Genomic DNA, 14,304 nt, shown 5'->3' with positions numbered 1-14,304 from the left:
TGGCTCGCTCTACGCTGAGCGCAGGTAACCACGGGATAAAATTTTGGGCGAGATAGATGAGTATGCTGATTACCAAGATCGCAGCTAGAAAGGGCTACCTCAATACTACAACTGTGGTGCCTACCGTTCGACGCGGACTATTGTCAAGAACACCAGCATTAACTTCATGAACATTCTACTCTCCGAGTCTGCGCTATCACTCATGGTATACATCGCCGTTGATCGTCGACACTGTAACAAATGCCAGAGATGTCAGCGTGGTGAGATCACGGGGACTTCTAGGATGCCACGCCGACACTACACATCTCATGTTAATATCACTACGACGATCATTTAGCCTCCGGCACTGGCAGTTCCGCCCGGTCCTTCGCTTCAGCGCACTTCAGTCGACAAGACGTCCCCTCCGATGCACTCGTTGCTCTAGTGAACCACTTCACTCTGCAAGTACATCCAGGTTCGGCCTTCAAGCTTCACCCCGCAGCTCCGCCACCTCAATCCGAGAGTATCAAGGCTATGTTTAGCATCAATGAACCGCTCGATGACCGTGACCCATATCGCGTCTTTCTGCGCGACATCTGATGTGTCCTGAATTGCAGCTTGAAGGATGCGCTGCGTCTCACCGAAGACGACCATCTTCTCGTGCCCAGTCTCGAGAACTCCTGCGTGCACCAAGAGCTCGTCGCTCGTCCGCCGCCTCGTCGTCCGTCTGCCGCACCCGCTATCATCCAGCAATCTTTTATCAGCGAAGCTCCTTGATATGGATCCAGCGTACTTTCTTCCGCTCTTCCGGGACAGCACCTCGCACCGTACGGAGCTTTGTATTATCCTCTGTGAACCCCTTGGTCACCATCCTCAGGCACCATCCCAAGTCCCGCTGCTCCGTAGACGGCTCGGTTCAGCCTGGGCGGTCTCGGAGGGGAGGACAAGACCTTCGCGTTTGAGAACAGTCTGCACAAGAGAGCCGGTTAGATTGGCTACGAGCACCTCGAGCACCATAGTGGACGCTAAATTGACGCCATGAAGGGCGGGCGTAGTCGCGAGTATTGTGGTTCGAGCGATCGTGGTGCCTTCGACGGCTTGATGAAGCGAGGTTTCTTCAGTGGAAGGGTCTTGGTCCGGAGAGGAGCTCATGCTCAACAAAGGCTGTGGCCGGCTCTGCTGATAGAGATGGACTTGGAGGCCCTTGGATGCAAGCTGAGCTCTGGTATTGGCGATGTCGACAACGTGCATGTTTTGGACGCGGTAGCGAGCAAAACTGATATTATCCCGTGATATATTACAACGAGGCCCTGCGACACTGAGTGATCGGACATAGTGGAGGATGCAGCTAGAAGATACAAAGGAGTGGTATTGCAAAATTAAATGAAAGGAGCAGTCGTCTCACGGAATCGCCACCTTGTAGTGTCAGCATAGCCCTCACTTATCGTGCTTTAGCGCCTGATCTCTCAAGGGGAGCTCGTGTCTGGTCATCATCAGCGGCATATTCAGAGCGAACACAGGAAAGACCTTTACATGTAGTCGTCCTCCTCCTCCGTGTGATCTTGCACGCGCATGTGTATCATGGGCAGGGCACAGAGCAGGCCTGTGACAAGCAGCACCCATGTTGAGATGAAGATGCTCATGAATCTGCAGAGAAGTCGGTGAGATGTTCTACATCACACGTCAGACGCGCAAGACGACGTACGGTATCCCGACGGCGTCGGCTCGCCATATGCCCGCTGCGCCGGCAGACTGTATGGATTTATCTGGGGGACATTAGGTCGAATTCAGCATAATATTCACAACTAGTCACTCACAGAATCCAGTGAAATGCGCAAGCTTCGCCGGGTCATTCGACATGGCGCCCATGACCCAGTACGCTGTGGTCTGCCACATCGCGTCGAGCAGGCCGCAGAATATGTATAGCAATATCCGCGGGGCGTACCCATGGTCGTAGATGTCATACTTGTGGTATCCATTCGCGACGACTTGCGCGCGGGTATATTGTCTGTGCGTGTGTCAATAATATCCGTACTATTGCCGCCACAGGGTATGCATCACGCACCGCTGGTAGAAGTACGCCCATATGTGCACAACAAAGACCATGACGAAGAGAACACACCAGCCCGAGAAAGCGCGGAAGCGCCGGCTGAGGCTGCGCTGATCGAGCAGGAAGCCGATGCTCACGGAGCCAACTATCTGTGCGAGCCAATAGACGAGGTTGTTCAAAGACCGTGCGCGGATATTGAATATCGCGCCATTGTAGTCGTTGAACTCTGCCCTGGGGCGTCAGTAGCGCGTCACGCGACAGCACGGAGCGCACGCACGCCAAGTATAGAACCAGTTGCTCGCGAAGAACATCGGAAAGAGGAGAACAATCCATGGGTCGGTGCGTAGCGCGACCCAAAGACCCAAAAACTCGGTCTTCCACGACGGGTGTTTCGGCGTCGTGACCCGCGTCCCGTCCGCGCGGACCATCTTGGACGGGTCGACCATCAGCAGCGGGATAAGTACGCCGATGCCGGTGAGCACCAAGAATACAATCTGCGGTGCACTGTCAAGCGCAGCTTACGGCTAGTCCGAGAACCACACCCACATAGGTCCCGTTTCCGACTGATAGGCACGCGCCAGGGGCGTGATCATCAACGACTGCGATGCGAACTCAATCATCAGATGCTCACCTGAATTTGTCTGGACGGGGCCAAACGGTCAATATATCGCCATGTCGCCCGTCGCTGTGGGAGTGCCCGCAGCGAGGCAATTGAAGCGACGTACCTCAGACTTGAAATTCTGCCCGAGGGACACTGCGGCGCCGACGACACCTCCGAGGTTGAATATGGACCAGAAGATGGCGATGAATTTGCCTTTCTGGGTCTCGGTCGGGTACGCGAGCATGAGCGAGCCCTGCGCAGTCCAGAGCAGACCGGCAGTAATGCCCAGGGCGGCCCCTGCGCCGATAACGAACCCGTCTGCGTTCGGGTGGATATTGACCGCCCTGCACAGTCACACGCGCGCATCAGACAGACTGCTATTTCTGGAGAGTCAAGATGAATGAGATACGCACAGATAGGAACCAATGTAGAGCGCATAGCCAATACTTCCTAGGAGGAGCGTTATCTTGGAGCCCAGGACGTTGTTGATAGATCTGCGGGTCATGTGATGAGCGGATACGCGCGAGCGTGAGCGCAAGCATTGAGGATGCGCACCCCGCAAAGAACGCAAAGAAGGCGAACGACGAATAGAGTGCCGTGTTCGCGTTCGCGTTCGTCGTCTCCTTGAGCTGGCCGCCGCCACCGAGGCCGTTCAAAGAGTTGAAGAGCCCGGGGCACATGAAGCAGACAAAGCCAAGCATGACGACCTGCGTCGTAGGGCTGTAGTAGAAGCCCTTGAGGCCCGACGGGCGCTGCAGCATTTGGAGTTCGGGGTGGTGCGCGCTGTCATCGTAGCTGCCGGTGCTCGAGCCCGTGCGCGCCGTCCCAGGCGCGAGGTGAAACGCCTTCTCGTTGTCGTGATGGGACATTGCCTAGGAGCCTCGGCTCAGTCGCAGCGTGAGGGCGAGATGGAAGATGGCGGAAAGAAGCCCAGTGAATCGTCTCGTCCATCGTCGCTGGGGGCCGTAATATACAGTCATCTGGGGCAAGACTGTAAAGTTTTGATGGGGCGTCGGACGGGAAGATCAGCTGGCATTGGGCTTCCGCCGCCCCTGGTAGCGCCAGTGCTAACGTTTTCGAGCCTATCGGACGGGAACCCGGCAATTAGCTGGCATCATCGCAGTGCCCAGTGAAACTCACTCGATCGAGGAACAACGGTTTTTGCTCACCTAGGCCTGATATCCCCTCCACCGCTCAAGGTCGTCTCCCCGCTCCCAGCGACGGACGGCAGCCAGCGAGCCCACGGAAAAAGACCCTAGAGACAACCGTTATCTCCTGTTGCCGGGTCTGTCGCAGCCATCGAAAGATGGAAATTACATCGGCTCGGTGCCAGACAAACCCATTTGACACTTCGCCAGGCCTCCGAGGTCCAAGGTTTTGCGTTTCACTGCGCTCCTAAGTAAACCCTCTGGTCCGGAGCGACCATCTTTCCGAGCTAAAATCAATTCCAGGTCACGCGACGCAGACCCCTCCAGAGATAGCAATTTCCAGGCCGCTGTCACGCAGCTTTGCACCAAATCTAGGCCAAAATAAAGTTAGATTTACCCAAGTTTACTTATTTTGGAAATTTAGCGCAAGCCGCTACTTGTGCGAATGCAAGTCCCTCCAGGCACCTGCGGTCGGCGGGAGGGGAGGGGGGTCCGGGACTGCAATCGTGAACGGGTTCGATAGACAGATTCTGTCGCTGGTAATAGACGACTTCCTCGTCCGAGCACCCCGCAGGGCATGTGGATCGGCGCGAGATACGAGAGGATTCGATACTGGGTGCAATGAGAGAGTCACGAGATAATCCTTGGCGAACCATCCCCCGAAGAGAAAGAGACAAACATCGATGCCCCCGGAGCGTTGATTTGGTGACAATAGGCAGCGCCGGATTTTCGTTTGACCTGGCGCGGCGATATCATGAGAACAGAAATAAGGTACATGATGACGGAGAGCGAGCCAGCGACGTGGTCACCATACTTTAAAGCTGGGGAGGTATGAGCTGTATGGATCTGGGAATCGTCCGATCTCTTTCTCAATCTAACTTCTCAGTGCTAAAATTTGGCTGCAATGTTCGCATGCAGCGCGTAGCTATAGCGTTCCGACACCTCATGTCATTGAAGAACTCAAGCTTCCCATTTGTAAATCGTAACGAAGGTGCGCCCTGGAGAGCCTTGACTTAGCGTGGTTTCTGCTCGACCCTGTCAGTCGATTTCATAACCTCAATCCATCAACATGCCAAGAACCCCATGGCAGTGATCTCTCATGCCTGCAAGTACTGTCTTCGTGACTCAGACATCGTCCCTCACCCGTTCGACAGCAGCCCTGCGGAGGACGACTTGCCTGCGAACGACTGCATGTGCCCAGTCAAGGTGGAGGGCTTTGATTTGAGGGAGGTTTGCTCAGCGTGTGAAGCAGATCAATGCGCTGGCGAGCCATCGAACGCAACATCGGCGGCGGGACTTTAGGCGCATCACTGGCTCAACATGTTATCACATGCACCTTCAGTAAATTGGCAATACCGGAGTCTCACCACTTTTTCAGGATTGCCAGCGAGACATTATCAAGGGTAGGGATAAGAAACTGCAATTCAGCCAGGCATAAGCTATCCAGATACTATGGGAACGTGTTTGTACGGTTCAATAGCGATAGAGCAGCAAGTCCGGCAAAAAAGGTGAGGAAGGTATGATGGGGATGAAAGCGAATAAAACACGAACGACATAAAGTAACGGACACAGCTTTCCACCACTCGCCTGCCCGTCACACAACCACACGCATTCGACCGTCCATCGCAACGAGAACGACGTGCACGCGAATAGCCTTTACTCGCTGGTCGCATATGCTGCGCGATCGCGAAGGGTATCAGCCTGAACGGTCGACTCAGGGATGGAGTTGGTGCTAGTACCATTGGTGCTCGCCTTGGCCTGCACGTTGGCGAACATAGGCTTCACGACGGAGCCATAGAGCTTCTCGGCACCCTATGTTCATGACGTCAGATGTACGGCCCAAAGAAAGGGCGAGGACCAGACTTACACGGAATGCCGGGAGTTGGAGCCAAACGATGAAGACGGACTTGAAGGCAAAGTACCATGGGAAGTAGTAGAGGATGATGCGAAGCGCGAGGCTTTCGATGAAGTTGAAGAAGCCGAAGACAACCCAGTACGTGAGCCACTGGACGTCATCGTTGTGTGCCGGGGTCTCGAGCGCCTTGACGGAGAGATACGCGGGCATTAACCAACCGAGAAGATTCGAGACAGGGGACGCGAAAGTGTTGAATGAGTGCATGACAAAGAGCAATGTGACACCACCGAGGAAGGCATAAGCCTTCGGGACCTGTGTGCGCTGCTCAATTGCGTTGAAGGCTTGGTATTTGGATAGCTAGAGTGGTGGGGCGGGCCGTGTGAGCCCATGCGCAAACTGCAACGACGTAGCGCGTGCGACGCACCTCCTTATCGAGCTGGCCGACATAGTAGTTGGCCTTGCTTTGCGCCTGAATGAGGGCGGGATGTTGCTTAGCGTTTTGCGAGGCAGACATCTGGCGGTGGAAAAGAATACGAGTGAGACACGTCTGACAAGGCCGACAAACACACTGCACGCAGCGTGCCCGCAGCGCACAGCCACGAGGCTGAGCAGAGTGCACTTACTATGTTTTGCGGTAGAGGGTAGAATACAGAAAACCAGTGGATGGTGGTCCGTGGAAGAGATTGAGGGGGAAGGTGTGGTAGCGGGCGTTGGTTGATATGGTGGCTCGTTTGATGACGTGTATTTGGAACCTTGACGTGCTAGGGCTCCAGACCTGGTCGTCTACGCTCATCTCTCCACGCCCAGCATGGCAGACTACGACACCGTTTCCGTATGTTCTCTCTCTTGCTCCGCCCCCTGACATACCTTATACCGTCTGCAGTCGCTGCACAGGCAAATCCCGGCGTTCAGCCCCATTGTCCCTGTCGGGCTCCTGCCCTACCTCGCTTTCGTTCTCCTCACTGCGACCTTCGGACTGGCATTCTATTTCTCCACGTCAGCGGTGCTCCTTTCTCATTGCGCACGAGGCACGTCGCTCATGTCTCCACAGATTGCCAAAGGCGACCGTCCCACTCCGAGAGCTCGCTGTCGCGTCCACAGCCAGCATCCTCGGCGGCTTCGGCGTCGTCGCTCTCTTCTGCTCCGTCGGTGTCTACTTATAGAGCGCATTCGAAAATACCCGGCTTAAGGACGCCATCCGTACTATGCACCCATGATCATTCGCTGGCGAGAAAAAGGCAGCCATGGGAATAAACATTCTTGTAACGTTATTATTGCTGTGCTAAATCACGGCTACGCATGGGACGATAAGACTTTGGACGCTGTCGTGCAGCCAAACGCTTCAAGCTATTACATGTTCTAGTTCCAAGCTGCCCTGTCGGGTCTAGCCCTCCTGGGGGTGTTTCCTCGCCATATAAATCTGGCAAGTCCTACATTCCGGCAAGCCCTGAAAGTTTGTGAATTGCAAAGACAATTTTTGCTCTGCACATCAATCTCAAGGCTAAAAACTTGCCAGTGTGCTGTAGCATCTTTTTGCCGGTGCCTACCCCGGCCAGCCAACGCGGAACCAGCCAACGCGGAACCAGGGCGGGGTTGATCGTGTGATTTTATATTGCGGGGCTGCTCACTCAGTTGTTAACACGCCAGCCATGTTTGCATTTTGCGCACTGCAAAGACATTAGAGGCCGACGATATTCGCGAGACTGCAATGAACGTACGGTGTAGAGGATTGTAGAACCTTCATCTGCACTGCGAAGCTGCATCTCCTTCGAATACGCTTCCATATGGCCACAGCTTGGACACTTCTCGGTGACCTGGAGGTGATAAACTTATGAGGTGCATGGTCATCGTTTTTCAAGCGGCAGGCGAAGACACACCAGTAGCAGAGCCGCCTCGCTGTCGTGCATCTTCGTCTGGGTCTTGCCCTTCTGCCTCAGCGCGGACGGGAAAGCATCAGGATGCGACCTGGTGATCACGGTGATATTTTCGTATGCTTTCCGGACGTTAGGACGTGAGTGAAGCCCGGCGCAGATCCTACTCACAGCTCGCAGGCTCGATGTGTCCGCACTGCTCACATGCGACCTCGTTCTCGTCGTCCCGCGGCAAGTTAAGGAGAGTTCCGCAGTCTGGGCAGAACAAGAGAGAGCCTAGCACACATAATAATTCCTGGTAGTCAGTATATTCTCTTCACAGCGGAGCGGTTCTCTCACCAATCTTCTCTGCTCGCCGTTTGGACATGGCTGCACAGGGATGTGCGGATCTCGATCAGGCTCTGACTCTGATCTCTCCGATCCTCCTATGATCATATACAGGCGCCCAATAATTACAGGCCTCGAGACTTGTGTGCCTTCAACTCGACGTAGATCTGCAGCCCCCGGCCAAATGCACTCAGCGATGCCTAGGGCATGAGTCTGCAGTGCACGGTGTGCCAGGAGAAGGCTCCGCTCGCACCCAGCATGCTATGCACCTCGATGTGATCACATGACCGAATCTGATAATTAGTCTTGTGCGACTTGGAAGACAGCTTACCTCTTCTCTCTCATCTCCTGCACACATAAATGTCACTGGATCCCACCACCCAAGCGAACTACACGCAAGTCGCGTCAGAGCACATCCACTTCGAGTGGACAGTCGACTTTGAGAGGAGGAATATTGCCGGCAGCGCAACGCACACGCTCATCGCGAAAGAGGATGGTGTGAAAGAGGTCGTGTATGTATGCTAGTTCCTCGAGGAGAAACGCGTCGATTATAAAAAGTCGCTACGCAGCTTTGATACGAGTGCACTCGATATTGAGAAGATTGAAGTCAATGGACAAGCCGCCAAGGTCAGTTGCGTTGTCCTTTCCGCCGCTTTGTATGCTCAAGTTCTCGAGGCGTGAAGTATGAACTTAAACCGAAGCACAAAGTCATGGGATCGGCCCTGCACATCACTCTCTCCAATCCAGTGGAGGCAGGATCGAAGCTCAAGGTCACTGTCTTCTACAAGACAACCGAAGGCTGCACGGCACTTCAGTGGCTGGACAAAGAGTGCATCACACCCTCCTTGAATGTTTGTATCCTCGTGCTAAGATAATGTTCTACACAGACAAACACAGGGCAAAAAGCATCCGTACCTTTTCAGTCAATGCCAGCCCATCTACGCGCGGAGCCTCACGCCTTGCCAGGATACTCCTTCGATCAAGACTGTACGTCGTTCCAGGGTCCGCATAGCTGTATATGTATACAAGACTGCTTTTGACAGACATACTCCGCAAAAGTTGCATCCGTGCTTCCCACCTTGCTATCTGCTGTGCGTGTCTCCCCACCCGCGACCGGTCCTGCGCACGCAGGAAAGGAGATTGGCAAGGACGTCGTCGTCTACGAGTACGATCAGGTACAGCCCACGGGGTGTAATCATGCTTTATCGATTTCAAACGTTGTACGCAGCCGGTACCCATCCCCTCGTACCTCATCGCCATTGCAGCAGGTAACGTCGTCTACCGTTCCTTCCCTGCAGTCGAGGGTAAATCCTGGACGAGCGGCATCTGGGCCGAGCCTGAAATGATTGACGCATGTTACTGGGAGTTCAGCGAAGACACTGGACGGTATGTGATTCTTCTCACTTTCAGGCCGGAGTCGTTATGCCCATCGTCTCGGCCTCCGAAAGGTTCTTGGCGAAGGAGGAAGAGATTGTCCCGCCATACAGATTCAAAGTGTATGACCTCTTGGTACTGCCGCCTTCGTTCCCCTACGGCGGTATGGCGAGTATATGCGTCTCATTTGATGTGCGCAAATCCTTATATGTCCCTACCAGGAAAATGCATGCCTCAGCTTCTTGACTCCTAGTGCGTTTCCGTTGAATTTTGAATGGCTTGAATGCTCACATCGCCATTACTACAGCGCTCCTTGCCGGCGACCGCTCCCTCGTCGACGTAGTTGTACATGAGCTCACGCACTCCTGGTTCGGCAACGGCGTCACGTAAGCTTCCCCCCTACTCTTCCTCTTCCTCTGCCAATCCTTCCGTAGGCACGCGCACGCGACGCACTTCTGGCTGAACGAAGGCTGGACGACGTATATGGAGCGGTTGTTGCTCGAGAAGCTGCACGGGCCCGCCGAGCGCGGCTTCTCGTATCTCATCGGTTCAAAGGCTCTCTATGATGCGCTCAAGCTGTACGAGAAGCAGCCGCGCTACCAACGACTCGTTATCGACTTTGAGCCAGGTGAGGACCCGGATGACTCCTACAGTCGCGTGCCCTACGACAAAGGTTCGAACTTCTTATTGCACGTCGGTAGGTGCTTCCGTGTACAAGGGGGTGAGAACGCTGCTGAAGGCATAGCGCAGAGCGAACCCTCGGTGGTCTAGATGTTTTCTTGCCGTACGTGAACGATTATGTGAGGACCTTCATGGGCAAGAGTATCACCACTCAGCAATGGAAGGACCACCTGTACGCGTTCTTCCAGAATACTGACCCCGAGAAGGTCAAAGCTCTCGATACCATCGATTGGAATGTGCGTATTGCCTACATTCATTTGTCCGTTTGCGAGAACTAAGCAAGCTGTAGGCTTGGTTCTATGGCGAAGGCACTGAAATGCCATTCAAAATGCAGTACGATTCCACGCTGGCGCAGCGGGCTTGGGCTCTTGCGTACGTCACGGTTTAAATACAGAGAACCTGTGCACTCATTTGTCCCCAGTGAGCGGTGGGATAAGGCTCGGTCCACCGACCTCGCCAGCCTGGACTTCCAGGAATCCGACGTGTCAGACTTCAGTTCTAACCAAAAGAGTATGTTCATCTCATCCTTCTCTCCACTTCCTCCACTGACCCTCGTCCCCTAGTCGTCTTCCTCGAGAGACTGCAATCCTACTCGCCCCTCCCGGAGACTCACATCACTCTCCTGGGCAAGCTTTATCACCTTTCGGTCACGGCGAACGCGGAGATCCGATTGCGCTTCTATGAACTTGCGCTTCTCGACACGCGCAGCGCGGGCGCGTCTGCGTTTGCGCACGATGCGCTTCGGTGGGTCGTTGGCGAGGATGGCTCGGGCGTCATCAAGGGCCGCATGAAGTTCTGCCGCCCCGTCTTCCGCGCGGCGAGCGCGATCGACAAGGGTGCCGCCGTGCGCACGTTCACACAGCACAAGACAGAGTTCCACCCTATTGCGCAGAAGTTAATTGAGAAAGTGAGTCGCAATTCCATTTGATAGTGAGGTGAGGTGGGTAACTGACGTGCTCCGGACAGGATTTGGGGTTGGTGTAACCGACTCTGGACAGCACGAGTGCTTGGATGTATCTCAAAACTGACAAAACACTAGTGTAAGATAATTAAGGCCAATATCGTGGCACAAAGGTTGCAGATTGCGTGCAGCGGCTGTAATGTGAAGTCACCCGCGTTTGTGCTTCCGTCTCTCCGCAGATACTGGCCCTAGCCTTAGGACAGGACTTATTGCGAGAATCCTTGATATATTCTCAAGCAATACCCACTCGTTTCTGGGTGCTGAAGATTGCTACTGCTCTAGCTTCAATCGGTCGTGGTGCTCTCTACATGCGGCGAGTGTGGAAACAGGAATAGCACTGTGCCCTGTCTGTCGAGTCTTCACAAGGAGAGCAGCCGAAAGAGCAATCCCGTCTTGGTCATCACCAGAATATACACTGTGGGACTTATCTCACAATAGCTCGTGTCCAAAGTGTGTAGTAGCAGGGACGCTTGAAAGCCATGTATGCCAGTAGCAAGAGGTAACAATTCGCTAGTGAATTGATAATTCCGACTTCGCCCAGGTCTTACCGCTAGCCTTACCTGAGTTTGTTATCTAATTCACAAGGGTTCTTACCCACGACACGCCTCGAGTTCGTTTGTCTTCGGAGCTCACTACAGCCTGCGTTCACTCACCAATGCCGGAGACATTCTACATCACAAAGCCGGATACGGAGCTCTGTGTAGTATCAAAGAATGGCGTGGAACGTACGTGACTATCTCTCAACATTCGCCCCTCCGCTGTACATGTCCGCAGAGCAGAACAAGCACATGTCCTTGAACGTCGACCTGGAGAGGTCTACGTGCACTATGTCGATACTGACAAGCGCATGGACGAATGGGCCCCAGAAACAAGCGTCAGACCACTAGCCTCCCACGAACGTCCGGCGGCCTCAGGCGCGTCCGACGCGTTCTCGAACGACGCCATGAACAGCACAAGGAAGAAGCGGAAGCGTACGCACAGCGTGAACGGCACTGTGAAGAGCGCCAGAACATACCGTACTCTATCATCTGAGGCTGGTGTCCCCACTTCTGACAGTGGCGGAGATCCCAAGACCGTGAAGATGTCTGAAGAAGAGTACGATCTCGAGCACCACAAGCAGATTACTGCGCGTCGCAACTTCGATAAGGTTATCTTCGGCAAATGGTCCATCCGAACCTGGTATTTCTCCCCTTATCCCTTGATGGAAAGCGAGGTTGAGAGTGAGCCCTCTTCAACTCCCGCACCGCCCCCGGCTACTCTCCTGGCGCATACATCCCGTATGCCACCAACATCCATCGGCCCACGTCTCCCCCGAGCCTCGGCACGAGCCCATGGACGAACCTCTGACCTCTTTGCGGGAGGCCTGGGGCGTGAGCGGACTCATGGCACTGACGGCAAGGAAGGTGAAGCGGCGCTTTGGGTCTGCGACAGATGTTTCAAGTACATGACGGAGGGTGCGGTTTGGGAAGGGCATTGTGTACGTCTTTGTGCTTGCTATGCAGCATCCGGATACTGACTATACTAGCGGAAATGCACTCGCCGACACCCACCGGGCAGAAAAGTCTATCAACGAGGCGCGCACATCATATGGGAGGTCGATGGCGCGAAGGAGAAGGTAAGGTTGGTTGTAGTTATGCTTCACTCTTGAACTCAGACGCCTCCAGTTATACTGTCAAAATCTGTCGCTTTTTGGGAAACTGTTCATCGACATTAAGACACTCTTCTTCGATTGCGATAACTGTATGTCGGATCCGTCTTCGGGACACGCGGGCACTGATTAGCCTCACCTCTTCAGTCTTATTCTATATACTGACGGACGCAGATAGCACGCGTGATCATGTTCTTGGATTCTTCTCGAAGGAGAAAGTCTCGTATGACGAATACAACTTGGCTTGCATCGTCGTATTGCCGCCATACCAGCGGATGGGATATGGGATGCTGTTGATAGAATTTAGTAGGTCGTAGGTCAGCATAAAATCATCAACAGTGCCCTTATATCCTTGCCAGGTTATGAGCTTTCGAGACGAGCAGAAACGCTGGGCACTCCGGAACGTCCGCTGTCCGACCTCGGTCTGCGAAGCTACTTAACATACTGGATAGCTACCATTGTACGATACTTACGGTGAGTGCACCCGGGTCGCCCCTTCGTACCGATACTGAACGGTTGCGTAGGCGCCTGCTATCAGTGCTACCTCCAGACGTCAAACATCTTATCTCGCCACAGAAGAGCAGTGCCGATAGCAGCAACGACAGCTCGCCCGCCCCTAACCAAGATGTCGTAGACTCTGTCTTGTCCATCTTATCCCCTCTATTTGAAGAAGATGCCACAACGAACGGAAACGGTGCCTCAACAGGAAGGAGGCGGAAGAAGAGTATCAAAGGCTGGGATGGGGAGAGTGTTATAATCTCTCGCAACTACTTATGTGACATCGGCGAACAAGACGGTCGGTTGCCATTCGTCTCTCTTGAGCGACACATGCTGATATTTTCTGCACAGATCCGCTCATGCATCAACGCATCATGCAGACCACCGCGAACGCGGACGGCAGTGCCATAACCCACGTGGTCATGCAGTGTACCTTGCAAGAGCTTTCCAAAGCCACCGGTCTCCGTGCGGAAGATGCTGCATTTGCCCTGGCAGAGTGCGGTCTACTGCGACACAGGACTATAAGGAAGATGGACACAAGGGCGGACGATGAACCACCTGAAGAAGAGGAGTACACTACCGTGACGAGGGAGATGGTGGAGACTGTGGCAAAAGAGAGGAATGTAAAGAGGATGTGTATGGACTTGAAGCATGTACTATTATGAGACTTCTTTTGCGGCTTCTTGGCCATATGTCAAAGACGACTAAATCACGTCTACTATCCATTTAGGTAACCCTCCAGTATTAGGCATTAATGGGGTAGTGGTAACCTGGGTCGTTGCCATCGACCCGCCGGGGGTTCGATTCCCCCTTAATGCAATTCTGCGAAGGCTATGTGTTTTTACTCATGACTGTGAGAAGCCGCAAGTTTTGCGGCTGGCCCCGCTACTAAGGCTCCAACCGTTTAGTTTACGTGTAAACTTTTTTTGTAAACACACAGTAAATGGTTGTAAACGTTTATAAACAGTTTATAAACAGTAAACAAACAGTTATTACAGGGATCTAACCCACTCTAGTGGATTGCGCCAGATTAGCCTCTGAGAAACCTGTGTGAGCCTACTGCTCTACTTGAGCCTGAAAAGATAGGTACAAATGTCAGTGCTTGAGCAACGCAAGGCGCTTGCTTGATGCACGAGAGAAAAGCGAGGCTGCAGCTTCCTACTTACAATATTGATGTCCCAAACACTAGGCCCGACTCGGACATGTATAGATAGTGCACCTACTCATGCGTACAGGGAAGGAGCAATGCGTGCATCACATCCCGAGCACGGACTGGCCATCAGGCAGCATCTGAACACTCCATACCTCAAG

General features: G+C 53.7%; 7 protein-coding genes and 1 non-coding gene across 8 annotated transcripts; 4 read left to right on the top strand and 4 right to left on the bottom strand.

Annotated features, from left to right (window-relative positions):
* Positions 1-852: 852 nt before the first annotated feature.
* Positions 853-1,230, bottom strand: PHACADRAFT_203762 (uncharacterized protein; the record flags this gene model as incomplete). Its single annotated transcript, XM_007389978.1, has 1 exon — positions 853-1,230. One exon carries the CDS (start codon positions 1,228-1,230, stop codon positions 853-855), a length of 378 nt encoding a protein of 125 aa, XP_007390040.1.
* Positions 1,231-1,248: 18 nt separating this feature from the next.
* On the bottom strand, positions 1,249-3,556 carry PHACADRAFT_246612 (uncharacterized protein). The gene is made up of 11 exons (XM_007389977.1): positions 3,186-3,556; positions 3,044-3,124; positions 2,755-2,974; positions 2,665-2,670; positions 2,576-2,596; positions 2,307-2,523; positions 2,045-2,255; positions 1,797-1,987; positions 1,685-1,745; positions 1,513-1,626; positions 1,249-1,462 (listed from the first exon to the last, which is right to left on the bottom strand). The coding sequence occupies exons 1-11, from the start codon at positions 3,497-3,499 to the stop codon at positions 1,417-1,419; spliced, it is 1,482 nt and encodes a 493-aa protein (XP_007390039.1). The 5' UTR covers positions 3,500-3,556; the 3' UTR covers positions 1,249-1,416.
* A 1,623-nt stretch (positions 3,557-5,179) lies between these two features.
* Positions 5,180-6,309, bottom strand: PHACADRAFT_246610 (uncharacterized protein). The gene is made up of 5 exons (XM_007389976.1): positions 6,257-6,309; positions 6,058-6,147; positions 5,646-5,990; positions 5,518-5,590; positions 5,180-5,454 (listed from the first exon to the last, which is right to left on the bottom strand). The coding sequence occupies exons 2-5, from the start codon at positions 6,145-6,147 to the stop codon at positions 5,435-5,437; spliced, it is 528 nt and encodes a 175-aa protein (XP_007390038.1). The 5' UTR covers positions 6,257-6,309; the 3' UTR covers positions 5,180-5,434.
* Positions 6,310-6,393: 84 nt separating this feature from the next.
* On the bottom strand, positions 6,394-8,048 carry PHACADRAFT_179818 (uncharacterized protein). The gene is made up of 5 exons (XM_007389975.1): positions 7,844-8,048; positions 7,676-7,780; positions 7,511-7,626; positions 7,352-7,447; positions 6,394-7,300 (listed from the first exon to the last, which is right to left on the bottom strand). The coding sequence occupies exons 1-5, from the start codon at positions 7,869-7,871 to the stop codon at positions 7,262-7,264; spliced, it is 384 nt and encodes a 127-aa protein (XP_007390037.1). The 5' UTR covers positions 7,872-8,048; the 3' UTR covers positions 6,394-7,261.
* A 105-nt stretch (positions 8,049-8,153) lies between these two features.
* PHACADRAFT_203757 (uncharacterized protein) lies at positions 8,154-11,267 on the top strand. Its single transcript, XM_007389974.1, has 15 exons — positions 8,154-8,343; positions 8,401-8,458; positions 8,515-8,660; positions 8,719-8,818; positions 8,875-9,006; positions 9,060-9,217; positions 9,280-9,397; positions 9,427-9,457; positions 9,513-9,591; positions 9,640-9,902; positions 9,956-10,122; positions 10,176-10,258; positions 10,308-10,396; positions 10,450-10,793; positions 10,853-11,267. The coding sequence occupies exons 1-15, from the start codon at positions 8,192-8,194 to the stop codon at positions 10,868-10,870; spliced, it is 1,938 nt and encodes a 645-aa protein (XP_007390036.1). The 5' UTR covers positions 8,154-8,191; the 3' UTR covers positions 10,871-11,267.
* Positions 11,268-11,928: 661 nt separating this feature from the next.
* On the top strand, positions 11,929-12,973 carry PHACADRAFT_82828 (uncharacterized protein; the record flags this gene model as incomplete). The annotated part of the gene is made up of 6 exons (XM_007389973.1): positions 11,929-12,067; positions 12,251-12,324; positions 12,373-12,462; positions 12,512-12,587; positions 12,643-12,801; positions 12,855-12,973. 6 exons carry the CDS (start codon positions 11,929-11,931, stop codon positions 12,971-12,973), a joined length of 657 nt encoding a protein of 218 aa, XP_007390035.1.
* Positions 12,974-12,999: 26 nt separating this feature from the next.
* On the top strand, positions 13,000-13,703 carry PHACADRAFT_246603 (uncharacterized protein). Its single transcript, XM_007389972.1, has one exon. It carries the CDS (start codon positions 13,368-13,370, stop codon positions 13,656-13,658), a length of 291 nt encoding a protein of 96 aa, XP_007390034.1. The 5' UTR covers positions 13,000-13,367; the 3' UTR covers positions 13,659-13,703.
* A 38-nt stretch (positions 13,704-13,741) lies between these two features.
* PHACADRAFT_t13 lies at positions 13,742-13,812 on the top strand. Its single transcript has one exon. It is a non-coding gene; the product is annotated as a tRNA-Gly (tRNA).
* Positions 13,813-14,304: the final 492 nt, after the last annotated feature.

This window comes from Phanerochaete carnosa (assembly GCF_000300595.1).
Source record: "Phanerochaete carnosa HHB-10118-sp unplaced genomic scaffold PHACAscaffold_1, whole genome shotgun sequence".
NCBI classification, from domain to species: domain Eukaryota; kingdom Fungi; phylum Basidiomycota; class Agaricomycetes; order Polyporales; family Phanerochaetaceae; genus Phanerochaete; species Phanerochaete carnosa.
The sequence above is the reverse complement of the archived record's forward strand: the minus strand, read 5'-3'. Positions and strand labels throughout refer to the sequence as shown.